This window comes from Buteo buteo, chromosome 6 (assembly GCF_964188355.1).
Source record: "Buteo buteo chromosome 6, bButBut1.hap1.1, whole genome shotgun sequence".
In the NCBI taxonomy this organism is placed as follows: Eukaryota; Metazoa; Chordata; class Aves; order Accipitriformes; family Accipitridae; genus Buteo; species Buteo buteo.
The window spans coordinates 2,314,451-2,333,122 of NC_134176.1; the positions used below are offsets into that span (position 1 = coordinate 2,314,451).

The window sequence follows — 18,672 nt, forward strand, 5'->3', positions numbered from 1 at the left end:
TTAACTGAAGCATCCCGGGGAGCTCCTCTCTGCCAGCCTCCCGCAGCACCCGCAGCCACGCAGCACCACGCATGGCGAAGCTCCACACGCCGGCACGGCCCCTCATTAGGAAGTCAACGGCGGTCGGCACTTCTGCGTGGTGTAGTAATGCCCGTTTTATGTGTATGGATATTTGCCAAGGCCTTCGGCTTTCTCCAGCCATGAAATAAGCACTAGTATAATTGGTCTGCTGTGAGACCTTCGCCGAATACAGAGAGAGGGAAAAGAAGGAGGAAAGAAAAAAAGGTCCTTCTGCTGGTTGCACAGAAAACCCAACGTTTTAGACCCAGCATGCTGGAGCCAGCATCCCCACCCAGCGCTCCCACCATCACAGATGCTGCCAGCTAACGATCACCCGTGTCAGGTCGACACATCGCTCGGCCGCTTGCCGGTATCCAGCGGCTGCACAACTGCCAGGGTGACCTGCCGGGTGCTGCCAAAACCCAATTTCCACCTTTCGGATAAAACTTGTGAGCCTTGCCTCTGTTCTGGTGCTTGGCATCAGCCCGTGGGGGCCCCGCTCACATTTCAATTAATGGTATTTGAGGATCTTCGAGGGGTGAGAGCAGAGGTGCTGATGTGTAACCAGACAGGCTTATTTTTATCCTTTACTTCATGCAACTGCTCTGAACCAACAAGGGAATTTCCTAAGAAAAAGCTCTGGGATAAACAGAGCCGTCGCAGGAAAGCAGAAGGGTAAAGCAGGTGTGTGAGAAAGGACATCAGTAATACCAGATTAGAGGATTTTTTATTTTTTTTTAAATCTATTACAAAAGCAACAAAAATTTCATTTATTTCACAATCTGTGTCTTTTCTTTTTTTTTTCCTCCACCTTCCTTTTAGCAGTCACTACCACACAGTTCACATACACTTTTTAAAGACATAATGGAATAGGTACTTCCAGCAATCTCAGCCTTAAAACGCATTTCCTCAGAGTGCTTTTTGTTCAGCAAAAGCTTTTGTGCTAATATTGAGCACAGGTCATTATTTTATATTTAAACTGACAGGGAATCCCACCCCTTTGAAAAATTAACTCCAAACATTATGCTTCTGCTTCACAGAAGGGAAAAGTCACACAGTCAGAGTCAATTGGCACTAAAAAAAATGTTGCCATTAGAATGGAAGAGACGAAGTGATCTATTTAAAGAACGTAATGGGAGAAGTTGCTGATGAGGCAACAAATCCGAGTTGGTGCACACTGACACCCTTCCAAATCATTTCAGTGCTCCGTACTTCAAAGACCTGTAAAACATTTCTCTGGCTCTACTTGTTTCCCAAGCTAATGCACAGGTGCCCTTCAAAGATGCTACCCAGCATTTTTGCTCTCTTACTGGACAGAGAAGCCACCTTACATCCCTTCATCATCAAAGGCCTTTAATTCTTCATTGACATACTGGTAGCTACAGAGAGATTTTAATTTCATTTCCCCCTTCACAATGTCTTTGGAATATTTGTTCTTCCATGCTCTCCTAATTCTGAGTTCCCAGTTTGAGTCATGTTGAAAATGTATAATTTTCCAGAAGCCGTAGACATATGATTATCTTGATCCCTGCCTCTTTTGACATTTCCAATTGCCACCCAGAATCTGTACGGTATTGTGATGATCATGCTTTTATGTAGTATCTTAAGGATCACAAGGCCAATATTAACATTTCTCTAATGCCTTTTGCTTCCCTCTCCAAACATGCATTGAAAAAGAGAATTTTAAAGGAGTAAAATAACCTCCAACAGCAACGTCCAAAAGATCCTCACGCTAGAAGAGTTTCCTGGGACATGGGATAAGCTGGATGTTCAACTTCCCATGCCAGATCAAGGCAAGGAACTGAGCCTGGGGCCGCATCACAGGTGAGGTCTCTAACTACCAAGGTCCTGGCAAAAATGTGAAGTCCTCTCTGCATAGGTGTGCATGCATGGGACATGAAGAAGTATCCATATCACCACGTGTGCTGGCCTAAGGGCTGTGAGTAAGCAAGGTTTTGCATTTGATTTTAACACAAATGTGTGTGTGTGTTTCCTTCTTATTTTTATTAACAAAATATCCATAGGAAGACTGATTACCATTCAAGATATCATAATACTGATTATCAATCAAGACTGATTATGCTTGCCATCCAGAGGAACCTTGGTGGGCTGGAGAGGTGGGCCCATGCAGACCTCACGAAGTTCAACAAGGTCCTGCACATGGGTCAGGACAATCCCAAGCACAAATACAGGCTGGGGGATGAGTGGATTGAGAGCAGCCCTGAGGAGAAGGACTTGGGGTGTTGGATGACGAGAAGCTCAGCAGGACCTGGCAATGTGCGCTTGCAGTTTGTGGATGCCCCATCCCTGGCAGTGTCCAAGGCCAGGTTGGATGGGGCTTTGGGCAACCTGGTCTAGTGGAAGGTGTCCCTGCCCATGGCAGCAGGGTTGGAACTAGGTGATCTTTGAGGTCCCTTCCAACCCAAACCATTCTATGATTTACCTCTAGCTGAGACTAACAGAGGTATATAGCAACAAATCCATGATGAAAGCAAATTAACAGAAATATTTTGGGTGGGAAAAAACTCTGAAAGAAGTGCAACAGATTTCCCCCTTCCTGGCCTTTCTGACAAATTATTTCTATTGCATCAGAACAACATTGTTGCGCTCTATTACAGAAAAGTCAGAAAAACAGAACACCCTCCAAGCAAGCATAGCAAAAAATACACACATCAGGCGTGGAGGTTGTTAGGAACTTTGTTTATCCAGAAGGGGTGTATTGGATTTGCTGCTCAAGACTGCCTTTTTTTTTTATTTTAAACAAGGATTAAAAAAATCAAGTTTCACTAGAATGAGAAGAGCCAAGATTCCTTTAGAGCTTCCTCTGCTTTCTAATGGTTTTGTCTAGAAATATGTTATTGGAATCTCATCATCAGTCTGAGAGCAGGATGTGAAGATGCCACTGATGAGAACACCCACCAATACTCGAATGCTAGCAGACTTGCAATCATTTAAAGAACTCATTAATCTAAAGAAAATACTTAGAAAGAAACTTTCATAATTAGAATTGGTGAGCAGCCAGCTTTGCTGAAATGAGAGAGCATTTCTTTCTCTGGTTTGACCCAAGGCACCTTGATGGATGACAATGTCTTTGATGGAATGAAATATTTTGCAATAACTTTGGGTACAGTTAAGCTGATAATGGCATTCTTTAAAAAGGCTGTATTTCACAGACTTTCTCACTAAGATTTCAACAGGTAAATAGCACATGGTCACTGATTTGCCTCTGGTGAGCTCCTGTTCAAAGCAAACGGAGGAAATGAAAGATATTACATTATGGCTGTACCTCTTAAGGAACGGCATTGTGGTACTCAAAACAATTTCTCTTTATCATCTCAGCAAAACTTTCATTAACATTATCTGACAGCCGAGAGGGAAAAGCACTAACACAACATCTCAGCAGAACAGAGACAAAGGGAGCGGAGTTTGCAGCTTACAACTTGCCTAAGAAAGGGGTATCTTTAAAGGACATTCTTTATCTGAAAGTATTAGTTTAACTGCTTACGGAGGCAGCGTATGAGGGAGTCTTTTCCCTCAGCACCTGTGTGTAATGCCTGTTGTTTTGCAAGGGATCCGTGTTCATCTGAACCGATGAGCAAGGACCCAGCTTGCTTTTGTTGGAAGGATTTACAATTACTTTTAAGTTATGCAGGCCAAAAGAGGAAAAAAAAAAAGAGAGAAAAAGAATCCAAAGACGGTTATGACTAAATAGGTTCTTCGCTGCAAGGGCAGCTTTAGTCTGTTTTTTATTTTAAGAACAAACATCTCCTTCGGTGCCAATGCTCACTGGAAGGAGAGGAAATCAAGTAAAAGTGGAAAGACAAGGAACATATTAAAGGCTTATGCATACTAGGAGGCTTCCAGATAAATCCTGGGAGCTAACAAATGGAAAGCAATGCATTGAGACCTTTAGTGGCACCTGCTATCCCACCACCCCTTCGGCAGCACATGACAATTGCAGAAACTAGTTATTTAGACCCTGCAGAAGTGGAGAACACATATTACTAGTTATTTACACCATGGAGAAGCAGAGGACACACATTACACAGCACTTCCGCGCAGGCACATTTTGAACCATCTTTCAGGTGATATACATTCCTCCAAGCCATCATATCTGGTCATCTTGCCATTTCACTGTATTTATCTCCACTTTTTAAGGGTCTGAGAAAAGACTGATGGAGGAACACAGAGCTGACATGAATACACCTCGGTGTCACGTCAGTGCCTCAATGCCTGAATCTGCTCTTTAAACACACCCTCATCTGTTTCTTCTAGTCCTTATTAATCCACATAATTTCTGACTTTCAAGAATGATAAATTATTTTGTTATTCATTTATTGACTTTTGTTTCTTTTTGAAGGATTATCTCTGGTTTTAGATTTTTTTAAATTATTATTAAATGTGTGGAGGTCATATGACATCATTCACAATGGGTTCGAAGTCAGGTGTGGTGGGTAGTCATAGACTTGGGCAGACAGCCACAAAGATAGGAAAATGCCCAGAAAAAATCAAGAGCTGCTGAAGGTAAGGTAGCATCCATGGAATGAAGCACATCCAATCAAGACACATTCAGATAAATGCACAGTGAAATTTAGTGAATTTTAAAGGGAACAAATTTCATCTGAGCCCTGATGATGCTTTGAGACAACTTTACATTTCTTTCTGGGTAAGATTAGGGGATTATAGTCTAATCCTGGGACTGGTATTCCACCTGACAGAAAATGTGAACTCCATTTACCAAATGCTTCTCCTGCAAGGCTTAGATGCTATTTCAAGTAAATACTCTTTTCTCCTCAGCTGCTGTGTGAAAATTCTGATACACAATAACAAAAAAGAGATGAAACGGAGAGAAGCAATGAGCTAAAGGCAAAATGGCAAGAAATATATACACAAAGTAAAATCAGAACTCTGATATGAATTTCTCTCATATTTCACTCCTAAACTCACCATCACTTTTAGTAAAGGTAAATCAACCAAGACTTGAATAAAGATTTTTTTCTAAAAGACAGTTCTTCCCCTTTAACAGAAATAATAAGGGGGAAATCATAGCAGGTAGCAATGCAATGGGGCTAGAAAGGAGCTGCGCTTCATTTATTTAATGGTTGTTCCTCATTGCAGTCCCTTCTCAGAATTAACAGGGCCATACAGCAGAGAGGAAAAGCCAAAAAAAAGTCACCTCAAATGCTTTAATGATATTTTGTTCAACATGTTGCAGCTCCTAGGCATCTCATAGGCATGGTCTTCTATAAATAAAAATGTGAGGGCATATTATTATCATGCCATGACTCATGAAATTTGTATCTGCAGGGAGCTAGGGACTTTGGCTTTTCCTCTGGGCTCTCTGGTGCTGTCTGCTGGGTTAATTAAAACAGCAAGATTTCTTTTCACACAAAGCCTTTCCTCTCCCTTTGCTTATTCTGAGTGTGTTTTTCACTCGCATCTCCCCTTCACAACCTCATCACCGTTGTAAATCACAGCAAATTAATGTCAATGCTATATTCCTGAAACAAGACTGCTTTTGCCTCTTGACAACAAAATCCCTAATCCAAATATCAAAAATTCAAATGGAAATACAATATTACAAATAAATCTGTGGACATCTCCTGATAAACTCCTGCAGACCTAGGCTGATGCAATGCTCTCCCTGACCCCCAGAACAGAAATAGCTTCTAATTCCTTGTTCTGCTGAAGAGTATGATATGTTGGGCAATAAGAAGTGAACAGAGGTTATGGCTCTCATAAAATATTCACACCACTGGCTCTATACAGCAGTTTCTTCTGAGTATGATTAATCACATGCTATTATTTAAAGTTCCTATAGTGTGGGAGTTTATGTTTCACTACCATTCACAGGTTAGATTATAGAAAATTAGTTTCAGATGAACTGTTTGGTTCAGGTAGATTAATCCACTCTGATGATGCCTATCAGCCAATCGAACTCCTTCTTCAAACCAACCGGCCATGTCCCTGGGGTTTTCCAGAAAGCGATAAACAACCAGGGAGACTTTCTCTCCACCTGGCAGTAATTGTTCTGGAAGCACTCTTCTCTTACTTTTATCTGAGACAGACATTTATCCTGCTATTTAGTATAATTAAAGCATAGGTACTAATCTAAAGCTCCTACCCAGGGAGCAGTCGTCTGATGGCAGCAGATTCACAGCATGCACAACAGCCTTAATTTCAATAACATGTTCAGCTGATGAGGAGGAAGAAAAGGGCAAAGTAGGTAATGACATCTCCAGGAGCTCAGGACACATTCACTGCCAAGACAGTGTGCACAGGGAATCAGCACAAGCAATGCCCAGAACACACGATGTCCTTTCACAACCGTTTGTCTCCAGTTTGGATGGGAGAGCTGCTGCATCTTCCTAATACAAAGGGGCACCACCCCACCCTTGTTCCAGCTAAGGGGTTTGAGCCCAGCACAAGGGCCACTGGCTTTTTGAAGCCAACACTAATTCATCTCATACATTATTAGAAATTACCAGAAATAAATTTAGAAACATAGGACACCACTGTGTGACCATTGCTATCCTGCCAGATTAGGATTCAATTAATCTTCCAAGATCAAGGTCAATAGTTTGCCAGCTCAACTTACCTCTTACGATGATGTTGGTGGACTTTTTCGCAGGATTTCCAACATTGTTATTGGCAATGCAACTGTACGTGCCAGCATCTTCTGACGTGATGGCAGGTATCGTTAAAGTGCCGCCGTTCAGGACCGTCTTCTCGGGCAGGATGCCGGCAGACCTCACCCACGTCAGGCTGGGGGCTGGCTCCCCTCCTGTCGTCACACAGACTAAGGTGATCGCTTCTCCGGGGTTCACCACTATCGGGTCATCCACAAGAAGCTTAATTGAAGGGGATGCTGCAAAACACAAGAGGAAGAGAAAGGTGTAGCAGAGCTACGTCTGTGGCATTGCTCAGTCCCGACAAGCACACTCAAGCCGAGATCAGCAAAGGCACGTCAGCTACAGCCCTCTTCGCATGACTACGTGGCCTCCGAGAAGGTGCTCCCCACCACGATGCTCCCCCTGACACCACATTTCTCCCCCTGCTCAGTCATCATCTTCACCTTGCTGTCAAACTGCAGACCAGGACTTATGTATGGACAACCCCGCAGCTGTGCTTGGGAAGTAATGTATATGTATGGGACGCGTGCCAGCACGCTGGATTTTAAACCCTGGAAGAAAGGAATTAGTAACAATCTTCTTATTTGGCATGGAAAGCATGTTGTTCTCTTCAAGTCAGATCCTACCCATTGAAAACCAGCCCTCTTAATCCACCTGCCTCCCCGATGAACTCCATGGCACTTGGCTGCCAACTGAGATGAATTTGTGGAGTTTGAGTTGGGTCTGCTGAATGAGGAAGAGCCACCTCCCTTGGGCCATCTCCTTGCACATGGAGAAACTGAAGAATCCAGCACAGATGCTTTTTTCCCCTGTATGGGCTGTGCAACCTGCAGCTCACAGCACCAGCAGACAGCCTGGCCATGGCTCCATCTCCTCACAGACACACAGGAGAGTTGCAGACTTGGGTCCCTATTAATTTCCACGCAATATCCTATCACCAGCTGCAGGGCTTTGTTTGGGCACGACCACCAAACCAGCTGAACTACACTGCAGCACAGGCTAATGGAAAGATGCTGCTGCTGCTCTCAGAAAGAAGCAAATGATTAAATTTCATTCTTTCTTCTTGCCTCTTCTTTTCCACGGAATATTTGTATATGATCTAAGAGGAGCAACAGAAATCCTCAGTTTGAAGGGACAGGGCAGGGCAATTCATTTTAGATGCTAGAATTTAAAATCACAATCTGAACCATGACATCCCCTGCCACTTGCATTGAGGGATCTGCCCTTGCTAGACTCGGGCTTCGCTTGAAGGCATACCCTAAACTGCATAAGCAATGAGCCAATATATATGTACATATTGCTAGTACTCTGTAGCGGCAATACTAAATAAACACAGGCATAAAGGTGAAGGATTGAAATTCTGGGCAAAGAATACCAGAAAACGTGACAATAAAAAATGAAAGGAAATAAAAATGTTATATCCAAAAAGCATATCACTATCCTCATTATTATAGAGTGTGCAGGGTTGACCCTGGCTGGATGCCAGGTGCCCACCAGAGCCGATCTATCACTGACCCCCTCAGCTGGACAGGGGAGAGAAAATAGAACGAAAGGCTTGTGGGTCGAGATAAGGACAGGGAGAGATCACTCACCAAGTACCATCACGAGCAAAACAGACTTGGGGAAAATTAACTTAATTTATTACCAATCAAATCAGAGTAGGGTAATGAGAAATAAAACCAAATCTTAAAACACCTTCCCCCCACCCCTCCCTTCTTCCTGGGTACAACTTCATTCCCAAATTATCTCTTTCCTCCCCCCAGCGGTGCAGGAGGACGGGGAATGTGGGTTGTGGTCAGTTCATCACACGTTGTCTCTGCCGCTCCTTCCTCTTCAGGGGCAGGACTCCTCACTCTTCCCCTGCTCCACTGTGGGGTCCCTCCCACGGGAGACAGTCCTCCATGAACTTCTCCAACATGGATCCTTCCCACAGGCTGCAGTTCTTCACAAACTGCTCCAGCGTGGGTCCCTCCCCTGGGCTGCAGTCCTTCAGGCACAGCGTGCTCCAGCGTGGGTCCCCCGTAGGGTCACAAGTCCTGCCAGAAAACCTGCTCCAGCGTGGGCTCCTCTCTCCACAGGGCCACAGGTCCTGCCAGGAGCCTGCTCCAGCGTGGGCTTCCCACGGGGTCACAGCCTCCTCTAGGCATCCCCCTGCTCCACTGTGGACCTCCCTGGGCTGCAGGGGGACAGCCTGCCTCACCATGGTCTTCCTTATGGGCTGCAGGGGAATCTCTGCTCCGGCGCCTGGAGCATCTCATCCCCTCCTTCTGCACTGGCCTGGGGGTTGTTGCTCTCACATCTTCTCACTCCTCTCTCCAGCTGCAGTTACCCAGTGTTGGGTTTTTTTCCCTTTCTCTTTCTTAAATCTATTCTCCCAGAGGCACTACCACTGCTGCTGATGGGCTTGGCCTTGGCCAGTGGCTGGTCCATCTTGGAGCCGGCTGGCATTGGCTCTGTCAGACACGGCGAGAAAGGTTCTAGCAGCTTCTCACAGAAGCCACCCCTGTAGCCCACCTCTATGAAAACTTTGTCACGCAAACCCAATGCATAGAGATATATTCTTGTGTGTTCTGCTTTATATATGAATCTTATTTCAATATTAAAAGAATACACAATAATCACTAAGGCAAATACCAGAGTCAACTATAAAATAAGAGTTTTCTTTATTTGGAGTTCACCCAAGAGGAATTAGCTTTCTCTGCATTCAGAAGCAGATACTTGCCAGCATAAATTCCTGGGTTCATGGAACCAACTTAAAGGTGAAGAAACAGGGTGCATGGCTAAAAATACAGACAGAAAACAAGTCAGCACTGCCCGCTAACTGTGTCAGTGTCTCTTTGCTCACGTCCTCTGACCTCATATTCTTTCATCAGTTGATGCATCCATCAGCTGATGGACCCCTGTTTTGGGATTAGAGGTATGAAACAGGGCAATATATCATGTTTCATGCTTAAGTAGATTTTACTTGGGCGAAGGTGGCAGAAGCGGGGATCCAGGTACTCACTGTGCAATGAGAACTGAGCTCCAGACCTGTAGGGTCATCCCCAACCAGGGGGTAAGCACTCAGCTGGCCCCTCTTTCTCTCTCCCTCCCTCCCTCCTGAGTTTAATGATTTTTCCTGAACAACTCTGGCAAGGAGCTGCTCTCTGCTCCCACTAAACATCAAGTCATGAGACAGGGAACAAGAGAACCACAAATAACACTTCAAAACTTAGAACAAAAGATGAAAGCTCCAACAATGTCAACCCAACCTGGTGGTGCTGTTTATCATAATGGCCTCGTAATCCTCCAGATGAAAGGGGGCCCTTTGCTGTTCTTCAGGTAGAGAGACAAAGATAGCAGCTGATGTGATAAAAATGCTGTGATACATCCCTTTCATCACAGCACTCAAAACAGTAAGTACATGAAAATTATGGTTTGCATACAGTAATTTCTCTTTGCTTACACCACACATTTCACTTAACTACAACCTATCCCACTAGACAAACACAAACAAAAATTCAGTAGTACACTCAACTACTACTGTTAAAAGTCTTATTTAAACTAAAGAATATCAAGAAATTCAGAAGGGACATTAAAGTTTCCAGCACAGGAAACTCAGTGTATCATATAAAGGGTCAAATACCTATTACGAACAGAATATGAATCCACAGCAACAATGAGCTGTTATTTTGATATTTCTCTGCTTGAAATCCTATACATAGTCTGCACAGTATTGCACTGCACCAATAACACAGAACATCTTACTTTCAGCTTTATGGTGCAACCGAGGATAGAATTAGGTCTACCACACCGCTTGCCTGATTTATTGTCACATGCGCATTGCCAGATTCTGGCCTAGGAATGGAGAGATTGAAAGTTTCCTGCTGGTCACTTGGACTCTGTCTTTCCACCGCTGAAGCACGCTCAGACCCACCACCAGCCCCACACTCACCCAGCCCAGAAAGTGCAAACTCCACTCTCAATGCCATCAACATTGACCTCTGCTCCTTCCAGCCAGGGATGGGGAAAGGTGGGAGTCAACACCCATCTCCTCATGTGCCAAACACGAGCTGGAGAGCCGTGGTTTCTCGTCACAGCTCTGACTGGCTGTTTCAGCACGGAAAGGGGAGAGAGAAAGAGAGAGAAGCAGGGAGAGCTAGCCAGGGAACGAATGGAGGCGGCAAATGGCAAAAATTCTAAATGCTTGGTAACTCCAGTGACAGGCTCAGACATGGTGGGGTGGCAGAAAAATGGCTTTAGCTCTGAGTTAGAGAGTGCTTGTGTGTTCACTTCTCTACATCAGCCTGGACCTAGATGTGGAAACGAATGGGGCTAAATCACAAGTGTAGTCACCTGCTGGAAGACCTGTATTACTTAACCTGGGTTAATTAACAGCATTCTGCATAGGGCTTCTGCAGGTCGACTTTACTGCATAGTTCCTCTGTTTGACCATCCAGAAATGCTTTCCCCTCCCAAACTGGAGGAACACTTCTAACTGCTCCCCACAGGATGCTGCTGCAACGCAGCTGCAAAGAGCTGCCTCTCCCCACGGATCGGGAATACAAAGCTGTAGCACAGAGGGGAGTAACGAAGGCACAACGGCAAAACTCCATGTAACAGTAGGGACAGTAAGCCCTGGACCGGGCTGCTCAGGGTTGCTGCAGAATCTCTCTTCCAGATTTTCTGAGCAAACATCTGTTAGACAAAAAGTTTAGGACTAGCTCCTATGTGAGCTAGGGAAATGGAGCTCACTATCATGTGAGATCTCTCCCTGTTCTAGTCTCAATGACAGCAAGAGGTACTGCCAAAATGTGAATCTCCTTATCTACCTTGAGCTATCTTCTTGCAAGAATCTTCCCCTGTGGATTCCATCTCTCTGACTGCAGACAGAGCCCAAAGATTAGTTTAATCTAGACAGATAAGATTTAGATGGCAGAAGATGGGTGACATCAATCCTAACTTTAGGATGAGGATTTACAAATGCATCAGGAGCCTATAGATGGGAATGGGCAGAAAGCGACCTTTTTAACAACATACATGTGCCAACCTCACTTTGATCCCAGTGTTTCGCAAATCCTCTTAGATCCTTGCACTTTCAGAAAACTGAAATTTTGGCCTACCTGTCTCTCTGAAATGGATTTCTTCTCTCTTTATTTATTTGTAAACTTTTGGGGCTAAACACCGCATACAGCACAAATCTGAGCTGCATAATTCATCACCACACATTTTTTTTGGTCCATCATGTTTAAAAAATGGAGCAGGCATTTATAAAGAAGACAAGATGATCCAGAGCAATTATAATAGTTGATGATTATACCAAAATATTGTTGAAGGATTATTAAAACTCATGCTTCAGGGCATAAAATGTATCTTTTTCTGAAATAGGAGGGCAGACTATCACATATCTGTCTACTGCACACTGTTTATGCCCTCATCTGAAATGTCTCCTGCTGGCTCTTGTTAAGGACAGACATGAAATCCGATCCCAAAGGACAATGTATTTGTTTATTCATCCTTTGCATTTGTAAAGCATCTAATGTGATTGAACCCCAAGGAGGAGACCCACGACGCAGTCTCAGCAGCTCAAGCTGTGATATTTGTTTAGATAGCAGGAAATCAGGGAGTTGAGTCAGAAGGAAGAGGAGATAAAGACTCCTCCAAAAGATCTGGCTCTTATTAAAACCACGCTACCGTAACAGCCAGTACATGCAATTGCGTATTCCTGGTACAAGTCTGAAATGCCCTGGTTTTGCCTTTACTATGTATCTTGCTTTGGGGAGTCAGGCTTCAGCCTCCAAGATACAAGTGGTTTCGCCCAACGGCATCCACATCGACTGTGGGAACAGACGTACAAGTGTGAACCAAGCTCCCTTCCACTTCTACAGTCCAGCCTGCTTTTCTGAAACAAGGCTAGAGTCACTACTGACATTCTGCCTGTTCAGTTTTTGAAAGGCACAGAAAAGTAACCTAAGCTTTTTGAGGCTTGTGAAGACCTTCGCATCTTTACTAACAAGATTTCACATGGTCCCAACCAAGATCATTCGAAAAGACACATATTGCAGTGACAGTAAGCCAGCATTTTATGCCTCCAACCTTGATTTTATTATTTAAGTTTTACAAAATTTAGTATCACCAAGCAAGGTACTTTGCTGGTCACCGCATTTACACAGGGCTCTTCTTGCATGAAAACCACTTCAAAATCAAAGTGCTTCAAAGCCCCCAGAATTCAGCAGGTAGATGTGCGATCAAAAGATGCACAACTGCACCAGCCCAGAATTTTCCTCTGCTAAACAGCTGCCTCCTGGCATATGGAGGAGCTCCTCAGTTTCAGCTTAAATCTTCCAGAGATCCCATAAAATTACACAGAAAGGTTTAATTCAGAGATATATTTTATTGCTTTCTACTGCCGTATTCTTCTGGATTTGGTTTAATCTCGCATTATGTCATCTATTTATTTTTGCTGTCTTCCTCCTTATTCATCTCCTTTCTAAACTAAACAGTCTGATTTTTTTTAAACTAAATAATCAGAATTTTTTTAATTTTTAGCCCCAGAGCTCCATCTGTTCATACTTTAAAACCCTGTGTCACAGTTCAGGTCATGGAGACACGCTGACACACACTCAGATACAGGACTGATATCCTCAATTTCATGTAGAGTTGAATAGCGATGGATTTTATAGTTTAAACTAATGTACAGTACTGGTTTGGAAAGTTAAGCATCAGAGCCAACACAGCTGCACAATACCAAAACTGTTAGAGACACAGGAGGTGCTCATGTATGAAATCTTATAAATTTATGCAGAATTCCTAATGCAACAAAAATATCCCTGCCAAAAGGAGTCAATACTAAACAGAGTGTATTATCACCCCCAAAGCCACTTCCAAAGCTTCACCCCGGCTGAGGTCTCTCTTAAATGACTATCAGCCATCAGGATTAACGAGATGAACGCTGGACCATCGAGGTTTGGCAAGCAAAGCATCTCCCAGCCAGAATCTTCACTCCGACACCGGCAGAGACTCAGCCAGGCAACCTGCCCAACGGAAACTTTCTTTCAACTCTCTGATAGGAATAATAAAATTCATTATCAAACAATAGCAAGCTTTGGTAAATATTTCCATGGGTGAGTGCATGGAACAAGCTTTCCAAACATCGTATTTGGACTTCGTAATGAGAACGGCTCAGTGTTCAAAAGAGCTCTGCATCTTTACTGCCCTTTAGAAGTAGAGGGTTCTGAGCGCCAGTCCCACATTTCGAAGTCATGGTTGGTTTGCCAGGGGACAAAGACAGCCGCAGTGCCACTGCGAGCTCTTCCCCACGAAGAACAAGGCACTACTCATGACGAGGGAAACTGTTCAGGTCCCCATTCATATTGCAGCTGCAGCCTTTTTAAAGGGACTTCAATTCAGAGGCTTTCATGTGCAAGTATTGCTTCTGCATCCAATGTATTTCATAGGACTGTAGAGCCTGGCTGTGAACTCAACAGCGCATACGACAAAGTGCTATTGGAAGTACACCGGGTCACAATACAGGGCCCTGCTAGTCCAGTCACTATGGAGAATTTAAATCAGAACTGCATCAGGTTTTTTTTACCTAGTACTAACATGTGCATGCAAGACAAGTTAGGCACTGATGACATACGGATGGAGATTAATTGTAAAATGTGGCTACAACATATACCAATCCTCACAGAGCAATAAAACAGCAGGCAACACACACTGGTTTTGATTAATGTCTCGGCAAAAGTTTCTCAGATCCAGCACAAAGCTAGCAGCCATTAAGTCATCATTAACACTCTAAGATACATGCTTAACAATACCAGTTTAGCAAGCACCTTCGACATAACACCCTAGCTCTACAACAAAATGCTTCCAAGTTTAAACAGAGCTGCCACAGGCTCATTGACAGGGAGACTGGAAACATCTTCTAATCAATGATCCGATACAGATGTTCACTGAACTTGAAAGAAGCAGAGTCTCTACTGCTGCCTTGGACGGGTATCTGAGACAAATACTACACTGGGAGGAAAAAGATATTGGTCATTGATGTACCGTACAGAAAAAATCTGACACCAACATGTGTTATAATTACAGTGAGACAAATATATGTATTCAGACTGGGTATATGGAATTGAGAAAATGCCACAATTGGCTTTAGGGATTACTGGAGATGCAAAGGAAAACTAATACTTTAATAGCAATATCAAAGTAGAAGCAGAAAGTCATGTCCTTGACAACTCACTCATCTATGATGAATAAAAATGAAAGTACATTATTTCCTTCAGTTTTGTGAATTATTTCATATGCAGAAATCAAGTAATAGAACATAATTGAATTATACTTTCATATATACCTCTGCGTGTGTGCATGCATCCGTTTAATTTACAGCCATGATTTCTTGCAGGAATACAATGCATATACTCCTAACTATACACATTATGAGTAGTCCCTTTCAAGTCAGAGCAAAAAGAGAGAACACTTGAGGTCCCTGCTGGGCTGGGACCATCATTTCTGTACTTATTTACTCAGTAAAGTTCAAAAAAGAATAGATTATAATTCCCAGTTGAGGTCCAGATTTTGAATTAGAGGGTAAAAATAAACTTTTTATTGACCACACTGCCACAGCATGCTGCAATATGGTAAGTCCTTTCTTTCCATCAATAGTCCTTAAAAAACCCAAACCACCCCAACCCCCCAAAAAAAAACAACCCACAACCCCAACCAAAACCAAAAAACTCCAAACTGAACACCAATGAAAATGACTTTTATACACCTATCCTCTCTGCTTTACCCTCCCCGCTGAGAGAACCATCACCTTCTGACTGCTATTTGACAGTCCTAATTGTTGGTCTCACGAAAGAGACAACTCTTCTAGGCAGAAGGTGCGAGCAATGAGTTCTCCAACAAAGCCAAGGGAGAAAAATTACACAGAGACACTTAAACATGAGCTCTTTGCAGGCTTAGGAGCAGAATTCGTCACAGAATCACACGACGGTTGAGGTTGGAGGCATCTCTGGAGGTCATCTGGTCCAACCCCCTGCTCAAGCAGGGTCCCCCACTGCAGGTTGCCCAGGACCGTGACCAGATGTCTTTTGACTGTCTCTGAGGATGGAGACTGCACAACCTCCGTGGGCAACCTGTGTCAGTGGTTAATCACCCTCACCGTAAAAACGTGTTTTTATAAAGTCACTGTCAAGCAGTGACTGGTCATGTAGAGCTTTTAACTTCAGTGGTGTTTCAGGTGCTGCATGCAATCCATTTGCAGAAGAGTAGCAAAATAGTCCAGCCGTAACGACTTCCAGTTCTAGCAAACTTTGTGTTTAGACACATAAAACAGATACATTCACCATACATCTCAACCTTTTTTTTGTTTTGCTTGCTCTTTTTCCCATTTCATTTTCACTGCCTTTAAAATTCCAGCACTTCTAGGAGCAAAGGAAATAAAAGTAAAGTTCTCAAATCCCCATTCTTTCAGGCAGGTACCCTTTTTTTTGACTTAATACATGGAATTACTCAAGTAATAAATTCCCAGATCAGCTTTCAGTATTGCAAGTGGTTTAGGGTTTACCCTGACACACAGGGTGAATTCTCATCTTTGCAAAAGCACCCAGACCTGTTCTAGCACAAAGGGGTGGCTCCCCCACCCAAGGCTGCTGCCCCCCACGACTGCCAGAGCCACCCATTAGTCTGCGTGCCTTAACCTCAGACTGGGGTGCATGTACCTGCCATGTATCAGCAGTGCCTACTCAATTTGAATATGCTACATAGTCAGAGATTAAAAAAAAAAACAACAAAACCACACCACACAAACCTCATATTTTTCAGTTTCCCCTGAGCATTCCACCAGATTAAAGAGGCTTAAAAGTTGAGTAAAGTGCAAAATCGTTTTGTCCAGTTGCACTGTCAAGAATGGAAAATTATGAGGTTGCAGGGGAAGCAGAGGGGGGGGGTACAGGAAAGAAAGCGAAGAATGACATTGTGTTTAACAAGGTCCATTTTCAGCTGGATTCTGTCTTTATGTGTTCACATAGACGTGAACAAGCTGGCGTGCAGCGCCAGCCCAGGTAACCGTAGCCCACTCCCTGAGCTCTCCCTCTATTCTCAATAGCCTTTTTTTTCCTCCTCCAACTTTTTCTGAAATCCTCTGTTTTTTAACCAATGGGGATGCAGCTTTGATGACTCATCTCTTTATTCCCGATTTGCCTGGCTGCTTTTCATCCAGCAGCAGCAGCACTTTGATGACTCGCACTTTGCTCGTGCTGCCGTTCACGCACAGATGTGGCATTGATAGCTCCAACAGGGAGGAAGGGAGGCGGATACGTTTGCTATTCAGAGCACTTCCTCGGTGGTTACGCTCTGGAGACGACTACAATAGCTCACAGCTCCCACACTGTATGAACTATTCATTCTGTGGACATTTTATCAAGAGGGTATGAAGGGAAGGCAGGATCCTCCCTTTAGCAGCAGAGCAGTGTTAAATCAGCTTAACCCAATCATGAAACTGTCCCCTTCATCACCAAATTTATATGCACGGTTGTACATGTAGGCTTAAATTCATCTCGGCTAATTTCAACCACCCGAAAGTCAGGCATGCAATCCGAGGTCATGTATCTCGATGAGATATAAGCACCCCTAAAGCACAATTCCTGCTCTCCAAAAATAGATGGGATGAATTGCTCTTTGGAGCCATCTCTCTCCCTCTCTCCAGCGAGTACAGTGCTCCCTGAGCAACCAGTGCACTACAGCCACCTCAGCTTTCAGACTGCTAGTTAGGCGAGACAAATCCTGTCTTGCAAGAGCAACAATCGCCCACACAATTAGTGGATCAGGAATGACTGGCTAACGAGGAGCTGCAGAGAAAGGACCCTCAGGGTTATGGTGGATGGCAGTCTGGACACAAAGCAAACATTACCAATATGTGCTCGGTAAAAGGGAGTTATCATACAGGGATGCATAAACAAGAACTTTGTCGGGAAATGTATGGAACAAGCCCTGCATCGAAGCCCATGCCTGTGAGGCTGGGTGCTGTGGAGTACTCGACGTGCCCTGAAGCACCAAACTTCACCGAGGAGATGGACAGAGGAGACCAACAGGAACAGTGCGAGGTAGGGATGATGCGAGTCAGGCAAAAATAAAGGCACTAGGTTTGTTATCCAACAGAAGAGATGGGACAAGATAAACCATCTTCAAATATACAAAACGTTGCTGCAAAGGACAAGAGGATAAACTCTTTTTCGTGCCATGGTGGGCAGGACCAGAGCGATGGGCCCGACTACCTGCCAATAATGTAGCACCTCTGCTGCTGGCAGCCAGGTTAAATGGACATCAGTCGGACAAGGCTTAGATCTAGTGCATTCTGCCATGAAGAATGAAACTGGATGACCTCTTGGGGTCCTTCCCAGCTTTATTTCCTATTATTCCTTTTTGCTAAAGCATTAAACCCACCCCCCTTCAGTATTCAGCTCCGAGTATACAGCTGGCTGTATTTCCTATCTGAGGATTTCAAGCCTCTTTAGTGCAGGATCACATCTCGCTGTTGCACTATCTGAGAATGCCAGGGCATACCAAGAGAAATATTTTTTGCAAAATGAGATAATTCTCTTAACACTGTATTGTCTGAATGAAGGGAAACAAAGCAAGTTTATCGTGACAGACTACTGCTTAATGGAGGGATTAAAAGTGAATTAAGCTTTTCTTCAATTTGTTTCCCACCACATGCCCCAGACAGAATGCCAGCTTCAGCTGTGATTTGAATAAACTATGTCATGCAGCTGAAGAATCACATATTGAAATACCCATCTTTCTTGGTAAAAGTTACTGTTGTGCACTGTTTCTATGTTGGAGGCTGCCAAAAATCAGCCTCAATATTATGTATTAATGATCACCTGCATTAAGCAGCCTGAACTGGCTGCTAACATACAAACCAATATACATTTTCAAATTAATCTGTGCCACCAAAAAATGCTCTGTAGATCAAGATAGTTCTTTTTGCTTTTAGTCA

The 18,672-nt window shown here is 43.7% G+C and overlaps 1 protein-coding gene across 1 annotated transcript in view; it reads right to left on the reverse strand.

Moving 5' to 3' along the window:
* Window positions 1–18,672, reverse strand: part of MDGA2 (MAM domain containing glycosylphosphatidylinositol anchor 2) — a 382,446-nt gene that overhangs the window by 153,386 nt on the left and 210,388 nt on the right. The window contains exon 6 of the mRNA XM_075029427.1: window positions 6,659–6,928. Within this exon, the coding sequence (XP_074885528.1) occupies window positions 6,659–6,928 (270 nt within the window). The remainder of the gene's footprint in view (window positions 1–6,658; window positions 6,929–18,672) is intronic.